The 24,901-nt window shown below is 36.1% G+C and overlaps 2 protein-coding genes across 3 annotated transcripts; both read right to left on the bottom strand.

Annotated features, from left to right (window-relative positions):
• Window positions 1–3,285: 3,285 nt before the first annotated feature.
• LOC117918936 (aspartic proteinase-like protein 1) lies at window positions 3,286–9,252 on the bottom strand. 2 transcript variants are annotated; one of them, XM_034835914.1, is made up of 10 exons: window positions 8,725–9,252; window positions 8,263–8,401; window positions 6,919–7,160; window positions 6,561–6,788; window positions 6,313–6,451; window positions 6,166–6,236; window positions 5,857–5,956; window positions 5,254–5,314; window positions 5,081–5,152; window positions 3,286–4,201 (listed from the first exon to the last, which is right to left on the bottom strand). In XM_034835914.1, exons 1-10 carry the CDS (start codon window positions 9,015–9,017, stop codon window positions 3,954–3,956), a joined length of 1,593 nt encoding a protein of 530 aa, XP_034691805.1. In that variant the 5' UTR covers window positions 9,018–9,252; the 3' UTR covers window positions 3,286–3,953. The 2 variants fall into 2 exon arrangements, with proteins under 2 accessions (XP_034691805.1, XP_034691807.1); XM_034835916.1 differs by having other exon boundaries at window positions 6,919–7,194; window positions 8,725–8,816.
• An 845-nt stretch (window positions 9,253–10,097) lies between these two features.
• LOC117918759 (protein CELLULOSE SYNTHASE INTERACTIVE 1) lies at window positions 10,098–22,456 on the bottom strand. The gene is made up of 8 exons (XM_034835645.1): window positions 22,286–22,456; window positions 21,489–21,641; window positions 20,510–20,583; window positions 16,300–19,360; window positions 13,503–16,047; window positions 11,367–11,821; window positions 10,733–10,849; window positions 10,098–10,639 (listed from the first exon to the last, which is right to left on the bottom strand). Exons 2-8 carry the CDS (start codon window positions 21,489–21,491, stop codon window positions 10,499–10,501), a joined length of 6,396 nt encoding a protein of 2,131 aa, XP_034691536.1. The 5' UTR covers window positions 21,492–21,641; window positions 22,286–22,456; the 3' UTR covers window positions 10,098–10,498.
• Between the last annotated feature and the right edge of the window lie 2,445 nt (window positions 22,457–24,901).

The raw sequence follows: 24,901 nt of genomic DNA, 5'->3' as shown, positions 1-24,901 counted from the left end.
AATGTAAATCTGACTTTTTATTTCAAGGAGAAAATGCATGAAATTTTGTTATTAAAAAAAAATAGTATAATACCCAATACGTATAGAGAATAAATACAGGTACATCTACGAAGGAATTAGATTAAAATACAAAGAAATAAAACTTTTCCACTTTTGGTACCCTAGTATGAGCCTTAGGATTTTCAATGAATAAGCGAACCTAATGATTGGTGTTGGGATCAACCAGTAAATTTTCTGGTATTAGCTGACCCTTATCACATGAGAAAGTGAGAAAAATAATGATGGGGACATGACCAAGTTGGAGAGAATGCAGGAAGGTGTAATGGGTAAACTTCTGGTGGCTGTCACATTTCTATAAAAGGGCCCTAGACCGTCCATATTTCGTCAACAAAACCACACGGTACACAGCTGGATAAAAGCTGGTAGCCTACTATTTGTTATATAACACATTAAAGTAGCTACTAGCCTACTAGCTAGCTACCGCCCTTTTGTCTTTGTTGGGCTTTTCAAATTTTGAAGCTTCCCATCTCCCTCCTCCTCCTCCTCTCCATGGTAAGATTAAAGGGAATTAATGAACTGTCTCCTAAATTTTAATCATATCCTAAGTTGAAGAAATGCATAAAAATACAGAATGGAATGTGCCCAAAATTCTCTTTACTTTCATCATATTTCAGAAGACGACACCAATCTCCCCACCGAACACAAGTCAAAAAATTGCATTTGCCTTACTGCAAATTGCCAATTATGCATCTGCTTATGTAATTGGCCATTGTTCTTACTTGTTATATTCAAATAATCTAATAGAAAAATAAATGGGTTCTCTTGTCACTTAGCTTTTGTTGCTTGACTTCACATAAAAGCCCTAGATCGATCTCTCTCTCTCTCTCTCTCTCTCTCTCTCTCTCTCTCTCTCTCTCTCTCTTGTGCCCTACCACTCTTTTTCATCAACAAATATAAAAGTGACCCATGTCCCCATGCAGAAGGGGCATCCCAATCAACTGATCTTCATCCTATTTCTTTATTTTTTTTGCGGGGAACTTGAAATAAAATATATATACAAAATGATAAGGCTCACACAAGAGTTTGGTCTACCAATTTTGTAAAAGGGTTTGTTCATTAACATCATACACTCTTATGGGCGGTCTCTGTTTTGGGTGTACAAGAATATTAATGCACCAAAAGAAGGAAAGCATGGTAAGATGGTATCATCAAAGATCATATTTGGCCACCAATCACAACTTCACATGGTCCTATACTCCTTATATATTTACTTTGCTTTGATTATGTCAGCTCACCCTCTTTTGCAAGAAGGTTCATTGTATGGTGATGGTCAGTTGATTGGACCAAACTTCATCATACCATAATCTTTTACATCATATTCTAGTTTCTACCAAAAAAAAAAATTGTATTCTAATAGATAGTGCAAAACAATGGATCAAGTGAAAGCAACAATACTTATGAATTGATATTGAGGTTGATTGTAAGAGCCTTTTGAGAAATTGATATTGTCTTAAATTAAAAAATAGTTTAATTTATCTTTTAATTTATTATTTTTTATATATAATAAAAATAATAAATAAATAAACTACTTTTGAATAAAATAAAATTATAAATTATAAAATTATAAGTTTTTATTTTAAATATTTAAATAAATAAAAGTTAAATTTTTTTTTATTGGAATGAGGAGGAGAATTAATTTGTATAAAATAGGATGGTATAGCCGCCCCTGCCACCCCTAAATGAGTCGCTTGTGTATGTCACCTAAACCAGCACCTAATGGAAGCTGAGCTTGAATGAAGCAAGACAAGTGAGGGGCACATATACAAAATGTACATGTAAGGTAAGCATCAATCAAATGTCTTTCCTTAGTCTTTCAATAATAGAAGTAACTTTTGCCTAGGGTTATTTCAGCATCAATCCCTTATCCCACATCGAAAATTTGATTACCTTCAAGCACTTAAACCTTGACTTCAATTGCAATACTATATACCCATCTAATGGAATGGAAGATAAGCGAAACCCACTTGGGAACTCAATAATATTTTTGTTCTTGAAAGTAGGGAAAAGTGGAGCCTGATATTTGTGCATGTCAACATCTTTTAGAAACTTCTTTGGTGCATGGACGCAAAGCAACCTCTTTTTGAATGATTTTATTAAACACCCATGTTTGAATTTGTTACCGAAAGAGAGAAAGCAAAGCAGGAGCTTCTCCTTTGTTAATTTAAAGGGGATGAAAAAGACTTTTGGAAATGGAGAGAAAGTGGTAGTTCAGATGCCACGATTCAGAAATCAGCAGTCATGCAAACCTTTACTAGTCCAATAATCGAACAAACTTGCCTCTCTGGGTTGTCTTCATTCATGCCTTAGTCCAAACCCCACCAACAATTGCCCACTGAAAAAGGAAAATAAACAAAGGCAAAAGCATAAGAGCTGATAGATTTGGGAGCAGGAAAAGGACCATTATCCCCGCACCGGAACAAGAATATCAATGAAAAATGCATGTAAAGTACATGTGAAGGAGGAAGGTACATGCCCACATGTCTGAACTCATTTTTTTAGTATGATCGAACTACCAAACACTTTTGTAGAATAGAGTACAATTTCCCTTCTTTTTTTTTTCTTCAGAAGAAAACATCTTGGAATTGCACTATACTATGATATTTAATTGTTTAAGCTTTTAAGTTAATTGATCTAACTTCACAGCAAAGGCAACATGAAATCGTTGTTAGAAATAGTTATTCTGTTTTTTTTTTAGAAAATTTATTAATTCAAAGAACACATTTAATAAACTTTTGAGAATTTATTTCAAAAACAGATTATTTTTTACAACAAATTTTAGGTATTTTTAATTATATTTTTGTATAACATTCCAAACTATTAAAAAGATAAAAAGTAATTAAAATTTTTTATATTATACAGAAATAGATAGTATTTTGATGGAAATAATTAAAAACCATTCTTTAATATAATTCTCAAAAACTGTTTTTTAAAATAATTTTTATTTTATTTTATTTTTTTGGTTTTTTTGTTTTTTGATGTCCACAGTCATGACCTTGGCGCAACCACAATTTTCAAACTTCGAATCCTCCTACCCAAAGACTCGTCCAGCAGGTTTGAAGGAAGACAAATCAATCAAATTCAGAAAATGACTTTGGATGAAGTTAGCCTTTAGGACTTGAAGCGCACAGCCTACAGAAAAAGGGCATTACTGATTGGACATCAGCATTAGAAATTCAGCATTTCCATGTTTGTATGAATTGTTTTAGCAAGCAAAAGACAAAGGCAAAGACAAATTCGGCGGTCGAGACACCCCCATGCATAAAACCATCAATTATTGCTTATCGTTAGTCATTAGGTGGTTGAGACAAAAAAAAAAAAAAGCAAGCGTACCACATACCTACGATTTGAATTATAGCTGGCACGGACCATGGGTTCCAACAGATTCCAGGGACCCAGGCTGTCTGTAAACTTTGAAAAAACGGACAAGGCATTAAACAAATGCACATATGTTGATGCCAGGGAGAGGACAATTCAATCCCCTTAGATTTTCTCTTAACTCCTTGACCTCTTACACAATAATTCGGTGCTCCCCCTCTCCCACTGTCGCCACACAACCCAACCACACCTTTCCCAATTCTATATTGTGTCTGCATTCAATTTCGGGTATGCTTGATTAAGAAGTGTAATAGATAGGAGAGTTTAGCAGCAAGGTAGACCAAAAGTGAGCTATTACATATAAGGAGAACACTAAAAGAAAGAGTGGAATACAATATTCGCCTGATTGATCCAATGTCCTTAAAGAAAAAGAGGGCATTGGATGACAAGAAAGCTCCACATGGGAAGCAAAGAAAAAAGACACGGATAAAGAGAGACTGGATGGATTTACATGTAAGACTGACTACATTGATAGTTTAAATTAAATGTATAGGAGATTGGCATCCTCTGGTATTTACTTAGAAGGCTGAAGGTAGTAGATGCAATAGCAAGAGCATAAGAGGCAGAGATTTCACCAAACAAAACTGGGACAAAATGAGCTGTGTGGAGGCGGCGGAGGGATTGGAGGGAGCCTTTCCAGCGACAGCAGGAGTAATTGTGTGCCCACTATGGGTGTTCTGCAGCTCATTTGCAGGCAATGGATTCGGTGGTATGTCATTTGGGGGTGGAGTAAGGGGCATTCTCTCGCCATCAGTGAGATCTTGACCTATACATGCAAACCAAAGGATCCCACCTTCTTAGTTGATACATTGGAGAAACTAACAAATAAATAATAGCTGGCTGCAGTTTGGATTATCATATTTGAATTCCAGTTTGTTAAGTTTTAATACCATCTCGAAACTAACTGGAACACAAAGTGCTTGTTGAAACCAGAAAACAAGTGAATCATTGACATAACAGATTACCAGGAAAAATGTTTTCAACCCATCTAATGTACAACAAGGTACCATACAGTAATTGACCAACATACAACAACCACACCGCCTCCCTTTTAACAACCTCCAATAACTTTTTTAAAGGTACAATTTGGCAACATTACTATAATTAATATTCTATAATATTCCTTAATTAGTACTACCTTCAGAATTTTCTTCTTAATGTGAGCATTTATATAATAATGTATTTGTATAAAGATAAATATGTGTTTACATTATTTGATAATTACAAATATTTACCAAAGTATCAGTTTATAGATTAATTTTCCTTAAGAAAACCAAAAGGCTTACTATTTAAGTCCAATGTATATTCATCTAAAGAAAATGTTGACCATAACAACTAAACTGGGCGTCAATCATATAATGCTATCTTCTCATTTTTTCTTTTAACATGAAAACTTATTAATGGTGTGGGCGCATTATTGAAATTTCCCCATGGATATGTGCTTGTAAATGATATTTAAAGGAACATATATTTAATTTAATGCACAAAATTATAGTTGCATATAAAGAGTGTTATTTACTACTAAACAAAATATAATTCCAAGAAAATTGTGAATTATTAGAGGTTATTACTTATAAGCCACATTACAGTTAGTAAGATTAGGATGTATCCCTAAATATAGACTGGGAAAGGCCATAGTACTCACAATTTGAACGAGACCATCCCAGCTTCAAATTTTCTCGGTCAAACACCATCCGGTATCCGGTCATGAAGTTCTCTGCATGGAAATGTTTTCTTCTACTGTAATTAATATTTAAAAGAGGGAAAAGAAGGTGGGATTACGTAGCAGATTTTGCAATGGATAAACGGTGCACTTACGTCCAAGGATCCCAATATCTCCATCTGCTGGCTGTATGGCTAAACAAAATCCAACAACTCCCTACACCATAAAATCTATCATATTAAGATTTTATCTGCAACAGCAATCTATAACTAGTTTAATTACTCCTCCAGAACTACCACAAAGGAGACAGACATTTAGATATTACTTTAATTTGAGTCAAGGAAATTGAATAAAAGTTGGAAAAAAAAAAAAAGAAAACTCAAATAGAGAATAGATATTACTTTCCAAATTAGGTGAGGATGTAGTCCAACTCAAAATTTTTTGAAGTTTGAGGACGGCATTGATTTGACTTTAAGAATTTCATAAATCGGCAAGGGTCATGCTAGTTCACTGGTGAGACTTTATTTTATTAACCCTTGCTCGAAGACTAGTGTGATTGATCCTGGTTTAATTTTTTCCCCCCCAATCCATGAGCACAATTTGGGGTTCATTCCACATATACCCGCAGCTAGTCACTTACATATATGGCCACATTTGATTAAACAAAACCAAATGAATACACCACATATGGACCAAAGATTGGTTTGGCACTTCAAGCTCAGCTGAATAAAACCTGGCAAAATCTAAAATTGTCTCACCTGATAGCCATGGACCACAAAAACAGGGTTGTGAACCACAAAGCTGTTGTTCAGTGCAAACTTGAGTATCACAGAGGGATTCTTTAACAACTCTTTTGAACTGTTTAACAAAAAACCACCTGACCGTTAGTATAGGAGCAAAAAGAAAGAGCCAAATAAAAGAACATGAACAGAAAGAGGGAAACAGTGTGTGTGTGTGTGTGAGAGAGAGAGAGAGATGGGGTGGAGGGGGACACATACAATGGAGGAAAAAAAAAATTATTTAAATACGAGGATAGAACCTTCCAGTTTTCATGCCATGAAATTCACCTGGATTTATAGCAATATTCCCAAGGATATCCTTCAAAGCTAAATCGCGTGGCATTCACTTGTTTGTCAAACTATCATTAAAGCAAGTGTGATATAAGACAAATTGGGAAAAGATTATATACAGAGATTAATGGAAAATAACAACACCTCATCAACAACATTTCTATATGATTCATCTGGAAGAAATGTAAATGATGCCCCACTGTCAACCAGTGCTCTGAAGCTTGTTTGTTTAATACAAGAACTCCCAATACAGCATGCCTCTACTCCAACTATGTAGGTTTCACTGAACAAAAACATTCAGTTAATCACTCCACATCTTTAAAATTATGGCCTTAAAAGAATATGAAGACAAAATACAGTAAACTGATAAAAAGGGGACAGGTATTCCTTACTATTTTCCATCTGAAGGCAAGAAGAGAGTAGTTTGTTGAGTAGCTAGTCCTTGGTCCCCAAAAAAGATTCTCCCAGAATCATCATCATTAAAACACAATGAGAAAGAGTTCTTTACCAGTCCTGCTTTTGAAAGAAAACTTGGAACTGAAATTTCTCCAAGCCCCAAACCCATAAGACCATCAGGAGCAACTCCATCCAAGTAACCACCAGTTTGCCTCATACCACATCTGTTTACAAGAACATAACTAACAAAAATAAGTTTTAAATTAAGGCATCAATGAGAAGAATTCTTGATAAGTTGCTGTGCACATCGAGTTTGGAAATCTAATGTGGCACTAGATGATCAGTAGAGCATACCCTATGATGATTGGGGCCCGCACAGAGGAGTTAGATGCGTCATCAATGCCTGATGTAAGATGTAGGATGTCCTCAATCAGCAATCCAGAGCTTGATGTATTTTCAGAGTAGTAGTTTATAGTGTAAGGGCATAGCTGCTTAGGACTATCACAGTTTGGACTTGATTCACATAACTGATGGCTACAAGACAGGTGCTTGCTGGTGCTTGAACCAGATGGACTGTACTGATTTAGATCTCTATCCTGCATAATAGATGCCCCAAATATGAGGGAGCACCTGCCAATCAATCATTGGAAATAAGTGCTAAACCTGTTACCAATTCTTAGCATAGACTTCACAACACCATTGAAACCTGTGCATCCAGAATTCCATTACTATGTGTAGGAAAAAAATTAAGTTGCTAGGTGGGAAAATGTTTCTTGTGAAATTCATAGTCACTATCTAGAAAACGCTTCTGCTGAGATCTCAACAATCACATAAAAATTCCAGAAAATTGCCCCCAAACCACATAAATTCCATTACTATGTGTAGGAAAAAAATTAAGTTGCTAGGTGGGAAAATGTTTCTTGTGAAATTCATAGTCACTATCTAGAAAATGCTTCTGCTGAGATCTCAACAATCACATGAAAATTCCAGAAAATTGCCCCCAAACCACAAGACACAGCATAGAAGGTTATGAGGCCCAGCTTCAGGTCTCAAAAGGCATTTTTCTCATGAGGTGTTCAAATATTTACTTGAAGTTTGCTTATACTCAGGATGCCAGCTCATCATTTAACCAAGAAAAAGGGGCACCATTACAGTTTCAAGGAGGGATGCCACTATAATTGTGGCTATCTCATGTGTACCACATTAATTAACCAAAAAAAGAGGGGGCAAACAAGTTAAAACCCATGACATTACCAATCAAACTTCAAAACTACCCCAATGCAAGTGCCATTTTCCCATATATTATTACTCTTACAACAGTCCCAACCTAAAGGAATGACATTCTCTATCATGGCGTCATGCGCCTAGATCAAAACTACCATGACACAAGTTCTATGTTCTCATATATAATAACCCTTGCCAAGCCTTGAAATATTTTATTCTAACTAATTATCAAACTTAAAATATAATCACTACCCGCAATTGTAAAATTGAAAAGAATTTCACACAAAAAAAGAAGGTTTACCAGTGATGACTACAGGTACAAAATATGATCTGAAGTTTAGCACTTTAATTATAATAGGATATGGTTTCTCAAATCACCGCCACATAGAAGTGCAATAAGAAATATGTTTTAAAATACCCATCAAAGTAAGAAATGACAATAAGAACATCCAAGTTATAAAAAGGCTAACCTACCAGACTACCATAATAGCTGGCGGATAAGGGAGCGCATTGTATGCAATCACACGGAATCCATAGTAGATCACTCCCAGCATCCAATGCAACAAGAAAAGAAATATTGGGTGTCCCTATATCAATCCAAGTATAATGCAACCTGTATATTCGAAGATAGAGATATCAAATGCATTGATAAAAAGGATCAGTTACTTAAACTGCAACAAATTCCAGATTCTGAAACAAACTAAGAAATGACAAAAGAAGCTCTCAGATGCAGAAGCAAATTAAGAAAGCAGTAACTACTTTACAAATTTTTTAATTTTTTCTTTCTACATTAGGTTCAGGCATGCTCAAAACAGTAGGAGTTGTTCTGACGAATCCGATGTTTCCAAACAAAAATAACTAACAAATCTATAAATCATAATTTTACCAATAAAAGAGAAACCTGTAAAACCCTAAACATAGGTAACGAACACTCACCATCCATAGTCGTTACCGAACGACATCGTTTTGCTCCCCTCGGACGGGAACAGAAACTGATACTTGGAGCCGAGCATTACCTTCTGCCTCTCCAAATCACTCCTCACCAGCATTTTGTAGTACTCCATAGTCCTCCACTCCGGCCACGACCCAGACACCCCGCTCCTCGCCGCCCTGAACGCCTTCACCTCATCGGAGAACCGGTGAATGAGCCTAGCAGAAAACATCGCCGCCATACAACTCTCAATCAAGAGAACCACCACAGACATCGCAACCAGAAATCGAGCCGCCATCGCGACTCGAACCGCGAACAACGAACTGCCAACCACTCGGATCAGAGAGCTCGGAGTAGAGAAATCTTGTGATTTCGAGATTTAGGGTTTTATGCTAACGGTGCTTGCTAAAAAGGGCAGGGAGGCGACGTACGCACACTGGAAACAGAGAGAGAGAGAGAGAGGTGGCGGAGAGAACGGAGGGAGCAGATCAGGGGAGTGAGCGCAGTGCGCACCGTGCGCAATGTACTGGGGCGGGAAGGGCAGATAATAAATTAGAATAATTTAATTAGAGGGTGAGAGATGTGGCGAAGACAATGATTACGTTTTATAGAGGGACTGTGGTGGCGCCACGTAGGTGGTCCCCAGTGCCAACGTGTCAGAAAAGGACCTGTTTTGATTGGAGGGGACGTCTTGTCTGCCACGTGGGTCCTCTTTAATACCGTTGGCGACGATTTTTGTCAAACCAATATACCGTGGGCCTTTTCAAATTTATGATTTATTTATTTCCAAAATAATTACAAAACCCTATGGAATTCAAAATGGTATACTGTGGGCCCTTTTAAATTTAGTATTTATTTATTTATTTATCCCAAAATCATTACAATACTCCATGAAATTCGGAATGTTTTAATCAATGTGTTTCTATCAATTTTTCTCATAAAGCATTTAAGGAAAAAGACAGGAAAGAATTTTATCGTAAAAATTTTAATTAATGAAATTATTTAAAAATTATATAATTATCATTTTTTTTATCTATGTATTTGAAATGGTTTTGAATCTCTTATTTTCAGAAAAGTAGTTGTTAAAAATAAAAATAATTTTAATATTTTTAAATTTTAAATTAAATAAAAAATATTATTTTCACATCACTTTTGAATATATATGTATATATAATTTTTTTATTTTTTTCAAAAATGTTTAATTTCAAGTTCATTAATATACCTCTTAATAAATGTTCAATTTTATTAATGATACTTATAACTTGATAAAATTGTTTTAAAATGGGGTTAATTACAAAAAAGAAAAAAAACAAAGGCATCATGCTAAAGCATAAACAAAAGTAAAGAGTAATTAGTATTGTAACAGGCACGATAAAGAGAAGTCCAAAACCACTAGTAACCTCATCATTATCACTGTTTTTTTCCTCTCAAAGTTGAGGAACACACATAAACCATTACAAAGAATACAGAGGAAGCTAAATTTTCCATCCAAATGGTATTTATATATATATCCACGGGAACTATAGAAAATGATGATGTTACAAAAGAATACAACAAATCACTGGTTTTTAAGACTGTAGGACAACACTACAAAATCAAAATCTCTGCCATGCTCTATATACATAGACACATTACACATAAATAACCAAAAAAAAAAAAAATGGAAAAAAAGAGTAACAAATAAGGATGGGTTGTTTCAACCCTTTTGGGGTTTTTATCACATTTTTGCCTACAATTGAAGTTGCAGCCGAGTGGTAATTTTAGTTTCAGGAATGGTTGTTACTTGTTAGACCACTGGAATTCTATCTCCAGGTTCCGGGAAGGCCCACTTTTGCTTTCAGGCAACAGAGTGTACTCACCCGCCACAGTTCCCAGCATGACAACCCGGTCGATCTGGATTGTTACTTTTCCGAATGAGCTCTGCCAGTAAATCAAAAAGAAATAAGGGTTTAATGATGGAGTATAGAAGAATTTGGAAGGGGATGTGCGAGATTCAACAATGGGCTGGTTTACCTTTCCCATTTTGCTCTTGTTCTTGCAAGAGATATTTAGCTTCTGGCCTTTTGGAGGACTTTCGAAGGTCCATGCAAAGCTCTCGTCCCACTCTGGATTAGGACCCGTTGATACAACCTACACGGAGAGAGGAGAGAGGGAATTTGTGAGAAATTAACTACAACTTAACAAGGTGAGAGAACTGAAGTAGGGATGCTTTAATCATTTCAGCAAAGACCAGCTATTGCAAAAGTGACAACTGATGCTGATTTGACTGGAGGCGACATAGAACAAGGGAAAGACCAAAAATTTAAGGGTTGAAGGGGAATACGGAATGGTGGAAAGAACCAGAGACTAAGGACTGAGGCAGCTAGAAAATACATAGACCAAAACCTTGTTCTGCAAAAGTCATTGGGTTTGTTTTAACACATTCCCTGACGGCCATGAGAATCACTAGCAAATTGCATGTAAATCTGACCCAAAAACCTTTCCCCTTTTTCCTTTTTTTTTTTTTGGAACTTCTTAATTTTTTTTTCCTACCTGGTTCAAACCTTGGTCATACTGCTCTGGGTAGAAGTTATAAGAACTGACTAACCAAAAGTTTCAGAGAAAAAAAAAATGTAGCATGGAAAAGAAAGAGGCATACACATCATACCTTGGTTTGCCTAGCTGGAGTGTTGGCAAGTGTAAGCTTGCAGAAGACACTTGGATTTCCCACAGACTGTTTCATATTGTTGCCACGCTTGATTGTCACTAATAATGTCCCTGGCAAGCACTGCAAAAGAAATTCAGCCTTCTCCTGAAATCGAGGTGGGCCAGACTGAATCAAGTATTGCAGCAAGGGAATGGCATCTGCAGCAGCAACTGATTGAGCTCTAGAGACTTCAGCTGGGCATGCTGACCAAGCTTGGCGGAGAAGAAAAAGTGCATCCAAGGCTGCTTCTTGCGTTGCCTCCGAACCAGTTTTGAGAGATGTTACCAGATGGGGAATACTAAGTGTTGCAGGCTCAGTGGCTCTCAACCGTGGAAAGTTGCCAAACAGTGCATTTAGGGCTTTCAGATACTCCTCATTCACAGTTCCAGTGGCCCATAAATCCTTTTCGATAGCAGCTGCAAGAACACAGGAAAAAATTATTCAACACAAATAAGTATTTGCATGCAGGGTCCAGCCATCAAAGTGACAACTGATACTGATAAAAGTGTTTGTTTCAGATATTAAACAGCATCATGAACATGTAAACAGCCAATCTTATTAAGGTTCTGAATCACTTAACTTGAACATACGCTTTTAGGTAATTGAAAAAGATAAAATACAGCAAACCCTTTCTCAAATACAAGACGAAGATGGTAAGGGAACATTTTTGTTTCTATTCATTTTCCTTACAGACAACCAGGCCATGCCAATTCATGCATAAAACAAAAAGAAAAAGACCTAGTTTTTGAAGATTGAAAGAGAGCAGTCAAGTGTTCATTAGAAATCATTTCATTTCCCACAGGAAATGATTTTTTCCTCAAAGCCGCTTCTATACATACAATGAAATTATAAATACTCCTATCACCTTTCATACAGGAGGGAAGGAGCATTTCCAGTTCAAGAATGCTATCTCAAAGAATTTGATTTCACTTTTTGAAGTGTTGATTCCTTGCTACTTAAAGATCAGTATTAATCAAATAACATTTCCATGACCCCATACTTCCATCTTAAGCTGATTTGAATCGTCATGACCCTTAAACCGAATTTTATTTTTTCCTCACGATGCTTTTAACTCATTTTATCAATCCTAACATATGAAAACAGAAATAACAAGATCCTCACTAGGAACAGTAATCTACAAGAATACTGAAACTGATAGCAAAATTCATCTTTTCTCTGAAGCCAGTTACTCCATAATGTTATCTAGGCACATGGAAAGAGGTATTAGTCATTTGTGTTTGTAATGGAATGTGGTACTCATTTACATTTCTAGGCATGGAAGAACCAGAAAGAATTGTCTTTAATAGTTGAGTCAAAAATACTAGTAACCCTATAAACAATATGACAAGTGCCATTTGGTATTCATATATCAAAGTGTATTAAGTTACATGATGAAGAAATACTACTAAAAATAAACAAATAAATGAAGTCACACAATGAAGGAAGTGATCTTGTTTAATACTTTCTCAAACGAAAAAGAACGTTATGCACTCTTTCAGCACATTTAATAAATCCTAAACATAATTTTTGCTAAGATTGCACAAGACCTGTAAATTGACACCTTGAGTGCCAAACGTAGTTTTCCCAGCTAAGCGTGGAAAAACTATGTAAAATTAAACACCATATAGAAAATCCACAGTATAATTAAATAAACAAATCTAGCCAATCAAGTCATGCGTGAAATGAAGTGAACAACAGCACAAGTCAGGAGTTAATAGCACTACATAGAAAGCCTCAAAAAGAAGAGAGAAAAGAAAACAAAAAAATAAAAATGAGGGAAGAAAAGGGCAGCAGACAAGATAATGAGGAATGATTTGAACGTGCATGCATTAACAAAAGGTATGGCTGAGAATATTATGGACTGTCAAAACAATGCTCAAGTAACCAATAAAAATCAAAAGATTTTATTAAAATGATTTTAGTGAACTAATCAAGAAATTGCAAACTCTACACTGCAATCAAAAGACAGACATGGGAAAAGAATCTATCACGAACCAAGAGGCACATATGCAAGTGGATTTACAATCCCAGCAGATATATGCTCCTCAAATAAACCAAAAGTTGGAAAATGTTGTACAAGTGAGCGAGATAACTTACCAGTGATAGCTCTTACTGTTTCACTTGAGGCATACTCTTGAATAGTGTGGTTGGAGAAGAGAAGTTTAACAAACATTGCAGCCTGAACTGAGGTATCAGGATCACTTGAACCTATCAGATCCAGAACAACCTGAACACCACCAGCTTCTGCAACTGCCCTTTTATTTGATCTACTGCACATTACAAGGTTTTGCAAAGCACATATGGCGACCACTTTCATTTCTTCTGTTGGTTGGTCTTCAAGCACATTCACTAAAGCACGGCAAGCTGAAACAGCATCTGTTGTTCGAGCAAGACTCTCATTCTGGAATAAATCACCAAGAGCCAGAGTTGCCAGTAATCTTGCCTGCTGAGCTTGTGTTTGAGGATCCAAAAGGTACTGAGATAATGGTAAGATGGCAGACTTAGTAGCTTTTGATTCTCTGATCTTCACATTGTTCAGTAATACTTCCAGCAGTCTGGCAGCAGTTTCCTCACACTGATGACTTCTGAGAATTTCCAAAAGAGCCTCTATGGCACCACTTTCAGCCATTGCTTCAGCACTGGTTGAATCATCACTTTCCAACACCAGAAGAGCATTTAATGCACCAACTACTGTGGTTTCAGAGCCAGAACGAAGCAACCTCACCAATACAGCCACAGGTACTTCCAAATAATATTCAGAACTGAATTGCAAAATACTGGCTAAAACGGAAGCGGCAGACTCCCACAAGGCATGAGGAAGCAAAGGATCAGCTTGCAATATCACTTTGGACAGCTCAACAACACCACCCTCTTTTGCAATTTCATTTGGCCAAGATAGTGAGATACTAACAAGAGCCTTCACAGCTCTCTGCTGCAAAATGGGTGCACCTGAACCAAGAACTCGTATCAATGGACCAATTACTTGCTGTGTCACTGAATCCTTCTGAAGGTGTTCTTCCAGGAGTAGATGTGATAGAAGTTCAGCAGCCAACTGTTGCACACCTGGAGATGGAGAATCTAACAAGGGGATAAGTGGTTCAATAGCTTGGTGAGAGGTCAAAGTATAGTCAGCACGACACTGTGGATGCTCTAAAATATTAACAAGAACCTGTAATGTGCTTTGCTGTCCATGGGTTACAAATTCAGGTCGGGTTAGCAACAGAAAAAGGGGTTCAACCACTTTTGCTGCAGATGGACCCTTGGCAATGGTAGCATTGTTGGTCAATATTCGGAGCAATTCTGCAAAAGCATCACTGAGAAAATCTGGTGCTTCATGGAGAATATCAAGCACACTCTCAATCACGCCAGCTTTTACCATTTCCATCTTGCAAGCAGGCCTATCTTTTCCTAACTTCACAAGAGCTTTGGAAACAGCCTCATGAAGCATGTAATTCCTACCATAGAGGAGGCCAACAAGAGGAATAACTGCACCATGGGCAGCAACTAGTTCTGCCAGTTGCTCATCATCCAAGAGCCTATCTAGTGCACGAACAACTGAATGCTGAGCGGGACTGAACTCCGTCACAAGGAGAGAAACCAAAGGCTCGACACATCGAGCTGCAGCCATTGTAGACCTGATTCTCGTATTTCCAAAAAGAACATAACACAACTCAGCAGCATCCCCCTTCAGATCCATTGAGCAATTTGAAGAAAGGATCCTGCAAAGAACATCCACTGCATTCATTTCAACATCTCCGACAGCAAGGGCTTTTGATGGATTTTCACTCAACAACCTAACCAATGCAGCAATAGCAGCATGCTGCTCCCTCTCCAAGCCAGTATTAAGAATTTCCACCAAAGGTTGAACAGCTTGTCGGGCACTTTCTGCACTCCTAATATGGTCAGAGGAAAATAGGCTTTCCAATGCTTTAGCAGCACTATACCTCGCAGCTCTTCCACCTAGACGTAATACCGCTACAAGTTGACTGACAGCACCAAATGCAGATTCATGCCTTCGTATTTCTGCACTGCTAAATAGGATTCCCAATAAATCAGTAGCGGCTTCCTCAGTGGCATCTTGTGGACCAAGTGAAAGGTACTTAGTCAATGCTTCCAAAGCCCCTGATTCAACCATTACAATATTATTTGATGGACAGTCTTTTGCAAGCTGGATCAGAAGTCCAAGCGCTAGAAAAGGGGCCCCTGGACGATCTGGAATTGGTTTGAGTAGATCAACAAGGGCAGGTATTGCTTTACGAGAAGTAGCACCAACCCTAATGTCATCAACTCTAAACAACCTTTCAAGAGCAACCTGCTCTGGATAACGCACCAAAGCAAACTCTTCTGACAATTCCAGGAGATCATAGATATCAACATCCGCACAGCCAAGTAATGAAATAAGACCACCTGCTGCACCAGAGTTTGCAACAGATAGAAGAGTCCCCCTGCTACCATTACAGACGAGACTCGCCATTGCCTGTGCAGCAAAATATCTGTTTGATGACTCCTCCGATTTCAACAAATTGGCAAGTACTGGTATGGATTTCATGGTTGCAGGTGCCCTTATGATATCTCTATCTTGAAACAAAATTGCTAGCAGTAAAGCACAAATCCATATGCTGCTATCTTCTTTAAAATCAATCTGCACCAGATTACCATAAAGGAGCCAAAAGAGGTTTCAATAACAATAATAATAACTATAAAACCATATGTATATAATAAAATCCCATTTTTTTCAAGGATAAGTAAGAAAAGAATAGAAAACAAAGTTAAAATGCTAGCAAACAGCTCAGTATGAATCAATCAATTTGTCAATATCCAATGCATCATTAACTTAGCTCATCACTGCACTTAAAACAGAAAAGTAAGAAAGGGGCACAAGAAAATTAAATACCTGTGCATATTGCGGAAAACATTGAGAAATTTTGTCTGTGAGGACTTCAACTGCTCCAGCCTCCATAATTGCAATTTTGCTTTTGTCGTCATGACAAGCAAGAACCGAGAGTAGCCATGTAGCTGTGTTGGCACCATAAATAACTGTTGTGCTTTTCTCAAGTTCGTCATTCTTGGCCTCTTCTTTAGGATGCCGGTAAATGCTTATGGCATCCTTCTCATTATCCCCCTGGACTCCTAAAGAATAAGACTGAGGGGATTTAAGCATCGAAACAAGAGATTGAACAAGATGGCCGTTTGAGCTTGATTGTTTGAGATCTTCTAGCACCCTCTGATGATTGACTTTTGCAGCACAGATAAGAAGTGCTGTTCCCCCAATTTTCACCTTCATGTTCCTCGAATTGATCACCCTCATAGCAATGGATGAAATGCATCCAGTGGCACAAGCTATTTTATCTCCTAGAACAACAGGTTGATCCCGGCAAAGCCGTGATAAAATTTCAATAGCCTTATCCTGCAACATGGGTGCTGCATCAGCAATGCAAAAAACAATTGGGGTTATGCGGTCTGGAAATTCAGCTAAAACAGCCCAAGCAGGTTTGAGTGGCCCACTAGCTCCTTCTGATCTTGACAGAAAAGCAAGTGCATCTAGTGCCTCAGATGTTGCAAAAGATCCACTGCTAGCAGATTCCAGAAAAGAAACTAATGCCAGAACTGTTCCAGCACGGTTCACACAATCAGTTAATACATAATCACTTTGGCGAGAATGGAGTAGGCGAGCAATTGCTGCTGCAGCATGGGCCTTCCCAGAAACTGTTCCTTCATGCAAAACCCTGGTAGCAGGAACAATGATTTCTTCAGGAATAGCTTTCTCCGCAACTTCATGATCCAAAAGAAGATTGGCCAAAGCGCATGTTGCCTGCTCTGCAACGTCCAGAACATCAGAATTAGCAAGAATGATTAAGGGGGACAATGCATCTCTAGCAACAGCAGCCACATCCCGGTTCTCTTTAATTGAAAGAAATATTGAGGCAAGACAACAAGAGGACTCCACTAAGATGTTGTCAGATTCAACATTTAGCAGCTTCATGACTGACCAGAGAGTCTTAATAGCAATGCTACTTTCACGCAAGTCCTTCCTAAGGTTAAAGATCCCAGCCAGAGATGATGCAGACTTAGCCTGAGTTTCTTCTCTGGTGGAGCTCAATATTTTTATCATCGTCTCAATTGCATCATTTGCAGCACTGCCTTCATGTAGTATATCATGGATGGGAGCCACGGACAGCATACTTTTTAGGGCATCCAAGACATAAACTTTGGATTCAGGTAAATCACTGGTTAATAATGCAGTGAGTTGGCTAATAGTAGCTGTATCTGATTTATGGATTAAATGGTTCAATGTCTTTGCTGCAATTTCTTTCCCATTTGAGCTCCCATTCTTCAAAAGCCATAATAAAGCAGGGACAGCATCAGCACTTTCAACACATGCCCGTATATCTTCGCTATGATTACAGAGGTTCCCAAGGATTGTTGCAGAATCTTCCTTGGCTTTTGCAGACCCTGTCTCTAGAATTTGTACAAGTGGAGGTATGCCACCAGCAGCAGTGATAGCCCATTTGCTTTCATCATTTTCATTAGATAGAAGGCAAAGCAACGCAACTGCACATTCTTGCTGCTGTTCTGATGAAAGCCCAAGAAGAGATATCAACAGCTGAACACCCTCACGACCTTGAAGTGAACGCCATAGACTGCCTCCATTGTTGCACAATATGAGAAGAGATCTTACCAGCTCATCCTGAACTTCATTGGCTGCCATTGTGATCAGACCTACCAACAGCCGTTTTGCATCAGAATTTGCAAGTTTATCTGAAAGTATGGGATTTCCATACAAACTAGCTAGGGCTTCTATGGTACGTTCTTGCACAAGAAATGGTAAGTGAGGTTTAAACTGATTAATCAATGTCTGCTCAATAACCACAGCATCTGATGCTCTAGTAGATTCCGCTTTGCTATCGTATATCATAAGAGCTGACGCCAAAGCCCCTAATGTATCAGCAGTCTGTGCAGGAGAAGCGCATGATTCAAGGCTTTGACCAAGGCTTGAGATGACAAATGACAAACCACCAGAAATGTTTGCAAGAGCACACATTGCATTCTCCTGCAATGCTTGGGCATGCTCACCTTGCATGAATTCCTTTGATGGAGCAATTGTAGCATTTATTAAAGCAGGTATACCACCAAAATTAGCTATCTCCCGCCTTGCTTCTTTGTTCTGAGCAGAAAGAGATTTAAGAGCACCTGCAGCTTCTGCTCTCACAGAAGCTTCATTACCAGGTGCTAATAGCCTGAGGAGTTGTTTTGTAGCCTCTGCAGCCAACACCCTAGAACACACAGATACATCTTCCATCATCATACATGCAAGAAGAAAGCACACATTTGCTTGAGTGCTTGCCTGTCCAGTTTTAAGCAACTTCACAAGTATATCCACTCCCCCAGCTTGTACTGTTGCAGCCCAAAATCCTTCAGTGCTGCAGGAAAGGTTTTTTAAAGCTCCAGTCAATAAATTATCAACCAAATTTCCAGCTTTCAGCCCATTTTCTAGTTGCTTCCATAGCACTGGGACAACTCCTTCAGTAGAAAATATTTTTGATCCAACATAGTCCCTTGTGCCACCTTGAGAAACAGCATAAATGGTCTTTGCAGCTGCAATTTGACCTTCTGCAGAGCTAGACCTGAGGAGACCAAGCAGTGGAGGGATGCAACCACCAAGCAAGACTTTTACCCTTAATTCATTCTCTTTACAGAGAGAGCCTAAAACATTAGCAGCCTGCATCTTCACTCCAAGTGATCCTGATCGGAGAAGAGAAACAAGCACTGGAACCGCCTGAGAGTGAGATCCAACAGCACTAAAAGCATTTTCACGGGTATTAATGAGTTCCAGCAACTGCTTCAGGGAATGTTCTTTTTCTTGTGAAGATGAAGAATTCTGCCGCAACTGTTCGATGCATTGAGCAACACTAGCTAATGTCCCATCTGGATCCTCCATGCTGCTACTACGCTCCCTGTAGATGATTAGGGAGTGTTAAGATACTTAAGCCAGAATTTCCATTTCTATTAACCATTGCAAGCCAATACTCTCAGCATAGTCTTGATTTTAAAGGGAAAGAGATATAAGAAAGAATATTGCATAAAGCAGATGCTTAATTACTTCCCTAATAAAACTTTTCTCGAAAAGAAAAAGGAAAAAAATACACGATCAAGGAGGAGAAAGAATGTGCCACAAGCAAGCTAAAAAAGATGTGGTTGCAATTGTGAGAAAAATATACGATAGCCAGTGAACTAGCCAAAAAGAGAAAAGAAATAGCCTTAAAGAGTATCAATGGAAATAAAATGGATTGAACCTGGGTCCAAATAGTCAAGATAAGGCCCTACTGAGGTTATTTTAGTTGTCTTGCATTAATTTGCACAAAAAAAAATGATGAATGGCTTAGAAAACAGTAATAGCACTCTCTTATGAGTGAGACATTCAGTCATTACACAATGGAACACTTTATCATTGTTTTATCCCAGTTCAGATTTATTTTGCCACATTCCTCTCAACTTCTTCCAACATTTGTCATGCCATGTCTCTGGTTTGAGGCAAACTAGGAAAAAATTGAATTAAATAATAAGTAAACAAAACTGGATATGTGAGGTATCTTAAGACACTATTAACTCCATAGAGTTGAGGCCAGAATCTAACAAGATGGTTTCTTATTTACAGTTCATAGATAACCAATTTACTTACAATAAAAAACTGTGCATATATGTGATAACATGAGGCACAACATAAGCAGGCTCCTGGCCCCTGCCATGGAAAGCATTTCCGGAAACAAGTCACTTAAGATCTTTGGACTAGGCATGTACATCAAAAAACCTATCATCTTGAGGAGGAATTTTCTCAAATTAAATGTCCTTAGAGGTGTTTGACAATTTTGACCTGAGCACACCATTTCCACAAAAGAATAACTTCGATCTAACTGCAGAAAATTATACCATGCAGCCTCAAATGCTGTGGACAAAGTTTTCAAAAAAATTAAAGCTGAAACTTCCAAACAGCAGTGCTAGAAGTTTCCTGTCTATGTAACAATAAACTAGTCACTACCAATCACAGGATGCAGATAAAAAATAATCAAACCAACTGAGAAATGCAGATAGAGCTCGAAAAGGACCTCAAACCCATCTTTATAATGGAATGTGGAGTTGGAGGCTCAGAATCTTGAAGTTTTGCATCCCCATTTCTTTCCTGCCATCCAAATGAGAGGTTTGGAGATAGTTGTTATATATCAAATGAAAGAAATCAATTTTATCATACCTATTCATTTAGAAGTATCAACTTTCAAAAACTATACAGAAGTGTAAAGTAATAAAATTAAAAAGATACAGCATGATACATTTTGACACTGAGAGGCCACAAGTTGATAGAAAGTAAAGTCATCTAAACAGAGAAGCTACTTGAAAATTCAGTTCCAAGCTGATTTGGCCTACCACAATAAATATACAAAATGAAGTCCATACTTTTTTTACTTTGGTGTTGAAATAACAAAATCAGGAAGAAAAAAAAAAAACAATAAACACCATCTCTTCTTATTTGAGGGGGAAAATAAAACACATCATGGCAAATGTAAATGCAAAGATACCCTAAATATATGAAAACAAATTTGCAGCATCCCCAATAATTTAAATGTTTTTTCCTGCACATGGCTGAACAAGCATCAACTTGGTCTGTGTTGCAATTTGGATTCCTTAAGGTTACATTGGAGGACAACCCATATCAATATAAGATGTTTACACCCAGCATCCTTTGTAAAGAGAATGAAAAAATTAACGCTTTCAACATCTGTTCTTTTCTACAATAATTGAATAAAAAAGCAAACAACTGTCTCAATTCCCCTTTCTTGAACAATATAGCAGAAATAATCACAAACCATACATACTGAACAAAGCCCACCAAGGAACCAGCAAAGCTCAATGTAATTTGCAATATCAGTGCTGCATACTAGAAGTAAATGCATCCACGCTTATCCCAGTTAAAATTCATTATCATCAGATCAAGTTTAACATACTCACTAAATTCTTATTATTTGGGTTTATCCCATCATTTTCATTCATAAAAACCATTGAAAGAAATAGAAATACATGGTGTAGTACCATATCATTAGCAGCAAGGCCGTTGCTGGCAGCAAACCTCCACCCCAGTGTTGCCGCCAGCTTCGCTGCACTTCAAGATTCTCAAAACAAATCAAACCAGATCCCTCTCCCTCTCCAGATCTAACTCAGAGCCGATCAAAAATAGAAAGCCCCCTGTGGAAAAGCAAACCAAATCCAAAATAAGAAAAGAAAAAAAAAGAAAAAGAAAAAGTAAAGATAACTGGCAATGCAAGGCAGATCAATTGCTAACTGGCAAGAAACGCCAACTGAGCTGAAAATCACCTCAAAACAAGATTATCCCACTGCACGTAAATGTGAATTAAATCACAGCAGATAAAATGATAACTCCAAAAGAATCCATGAATTCCAAAACGAACTGAATTATACAAAAATCTACTTCAACACAACTGAATTACACAAAATCACATCAACCTAACAACAACCAGACTCATTGTCATTGAATCCAAACAGATCAAATAATATCCACTAAAATGACAAAAACCTCAGCACCAATCCAACTACAAAAACCCAAATCTAGTAGAAACCGACACAGTTTGACTCGAAAATTTGTACAACATAACTTGCTAGGCGCTTGCCTATCAAAATTTGGACAACAAATCCGCAGATCCAGTCTTTTCTTTCTGACTTTGCATTTACCCACATTCACTAAAATTCTAAATTCTCACCGAAAAGCAAAATGAATTGAAAAAAATAAAAGGGAAAAAATAAAAATAAAATAAAAGAAACGATTATTAATTATAGAGAAAAGGATGGAATCCGGCGGAGCTGAAATTCACCTCGGAAATCGCAGAGGCGGCGATCTTCATGAATGCGAAGAGAGGCAGCTGAAGAGAGAGAAAGTGGAGAGGCAGAGAGAAAGAGCGAATTGGAGGAGATCTTGGAGGCAGCAATGGATTTCGTAAGAGAGAAGATAAAAGGAGAGAGAACGAGAAAAAGCAGAGACTGAGAGTGAGCAACACAAAAATTCCACACTTATTTACTATTTCCCTTCATTGCTGTTTTTTTCTTTTCTTTTTTTTTTTTTCTTTTTTTTTCGTTTTTTAATCTCTCTATAACGAGAAATTGCGTGCGTTGTCGTGAGATTTTAAGAGTGGGCGCTCACAGGACCACCGACAGTTCGGAGCCGAACTTCGCGGCTTTGCACGGCTCGGCTGGTCCGTACAGAATAATTTAAGACAACAAATAAATAAAGATCTTTGAACTCTGTCTTCATTTGGAAGAAAAATAAATAAATCTTTAATTATTAGTATTTCGAAAATCATTATAATTTTTGTTTAAAAAATTCCTAAAAGTAATCAGACCCAAAATGGTAATTTAATTATTTTTGAAAATTATCAGGTTTTTGTTTGAAAAACAAATAAAGAGTAAGAAAATTAAAATGGTGGTTCTCAAAAAATAGATTTTCAAAATTGTTTTAAAAAAGCTCAAATATATAAAAACAATTACATCTATTTTATGCACCCTTGCAAAAGTATTCTTAAATTATTTTTTATATTTTCTAATATTATTTAGAAGGCTTTAAAAAAAAAATTGCCTTTAAAACTGTTATGAAAACTAAAAAAAATCGTTTTTATAAAAATTTGTTAAAAATATTTTTTAAATAAAAAATAACTAAAAGAAAATTCCTTAAGACTCTCCATGAAAATAAGTTGAATTTTTTTTATATTTTTTCTTCTTTTTCCCAAAGTTTTTTTTACAGTTTTTTTTTAATGATATTTCTAAATACAATTATGTTTGTTCCCGAAAAATATTATAAAAAAAATGTAAAGAAAAATGATTTTTTCATATTTGGTTGTTTTATGAAAAATATAAAAGAAAATCAAATATAATTAAAACTAATTAAAAACTTGTGTATTTTAAAATTATTTAATTTTTATATTAATGAGTTAAAATAAATAAAATAAATTTGAAGTAACAAAAAAAATAATTTATCTGATTTTTAATTTATTTTTTACTTTTCTTAAAATGGTGGTTCTCAAAAAATAGATTTTCAAAATTGTTTTAAAAAAACTCAAATATATAAAAACAATTACATCTGTTTTATGCACCCTTGCAAAAGTATTCTTAAAATATTTTTTATATTTTCTAATATTATTTAGAAGGCTTTAAAAAAAATGCCTTTAAAACTGTTATGAAAACTAAAAAAAATCGTTTTTATAAAAATTTGTTAAAAATATTTTTTAAATAAAAAATAACTAAAAAAAATTCCTTAAGACTCTCCATGAAAATAAGTTGAATTTTTTTTATATTTTTTCTTCTTTTTCCCAAAGTTTTTTTTACAGTTTTTTTTAATGATATTTCTAAATACAATTATGTTTGGTTTCCGAAAAATACTAAGAAAAAAAATGCAAAGAAAAACTATTTTTTCATATTTGGTTGTTCTATGAAAAATATAAAAGAAAATCAAATATAATTAAAACTAATTAAAAACTTGTGTATTTTAAAATTATATAATTTTTATATTAATAAGTTAAAATAAATAAAATGAATTTGAAGTAACAAAAAAAAATAATTTATCTGATTTTTAATTTATTTTAAATTTTTCTTTACTTTTCTTTCCTTCTATTTTTCCTTCGTATTTTTTTTTCCCTTACATTTTCCGTGACCCCATACATAACAAAAGTCTTTAAAAAAAAGTTTTTTTTTTTTTTTAATTTCTAGAGCCAAACAAGCCTAAATTCTCTCATTTATTAAAAAAAAAAATGATGTCTTTTAAAACTTGTAGTAAAAGAGAGAAATAAATTTGAAAAGAAAAATTATTAAATTTAAACTTTTTTTTCTTTTATGTTTAATTTCTCCTTTTGGTCGAGCCAACCTAAGCGAAGTGGCTGAAGCCACCTAAGGTGGTCTACCACTGCCCATCTCTTTCTCTCTTAGCTGGCCTACCAAAAAAACAAAAAGGAAATAATGTAATTTATGATAAAGAAAACAATATGATATAGTAAAAAGTAAGATACACCTAATAAGGTTGATCATATGATTATTATAATTAAAATAAATAAAAACACAATCAAAATATTTGGGCCATGATGACCTCATTGCTGCAGATTTGAAGTTACACTCCAGCGCTTATCTAAATTGACATCTTACATGCATTGACAACTCCCTAAACTATATCAACTGTTTTTTTTTTTTTCTTTATATTTAATTAAATATAATTTATCTTTTATTATTATTATTATTATTATTAATAAAATTGCACTGTCCATAAATCTTTGCCAAAGAGTTCAGTGGTAAATATGGGGGTAAAAGTAATGATAGTTAAGTTGTTTCTTTTTTATTTTTTTATATATTCCATCATTGCATGTGCCTTCCATCACCCCATGTGCTATTTTGAACTAAAAAACATACTACAATTCATTAATAAATACTAATACTAATTATTAGGACAA

The sequence above is a fragment of the Vitis riparia genome, chromosome 7 (assembly GCF_004353265.1).
Source record: "Vitis riparia cultivar Riparia Gloire de Montpellier isolate 1030 chromosome 7, EGFV_Vit.rip_1.0, whole genome shotgun sequence".
NCBI classification, from domain to species: domain Eukaryota; kingdom Viridiplantae; phylum Streptophyta; class Magnoliopsida; order Vitales; family Vitaceae; genus Vitis; species Vitis riparia.
Note: the sequence above shows the minus strand (reverse complement) of the source record. Positions and strands in the feature narration are given on the sequence as shown.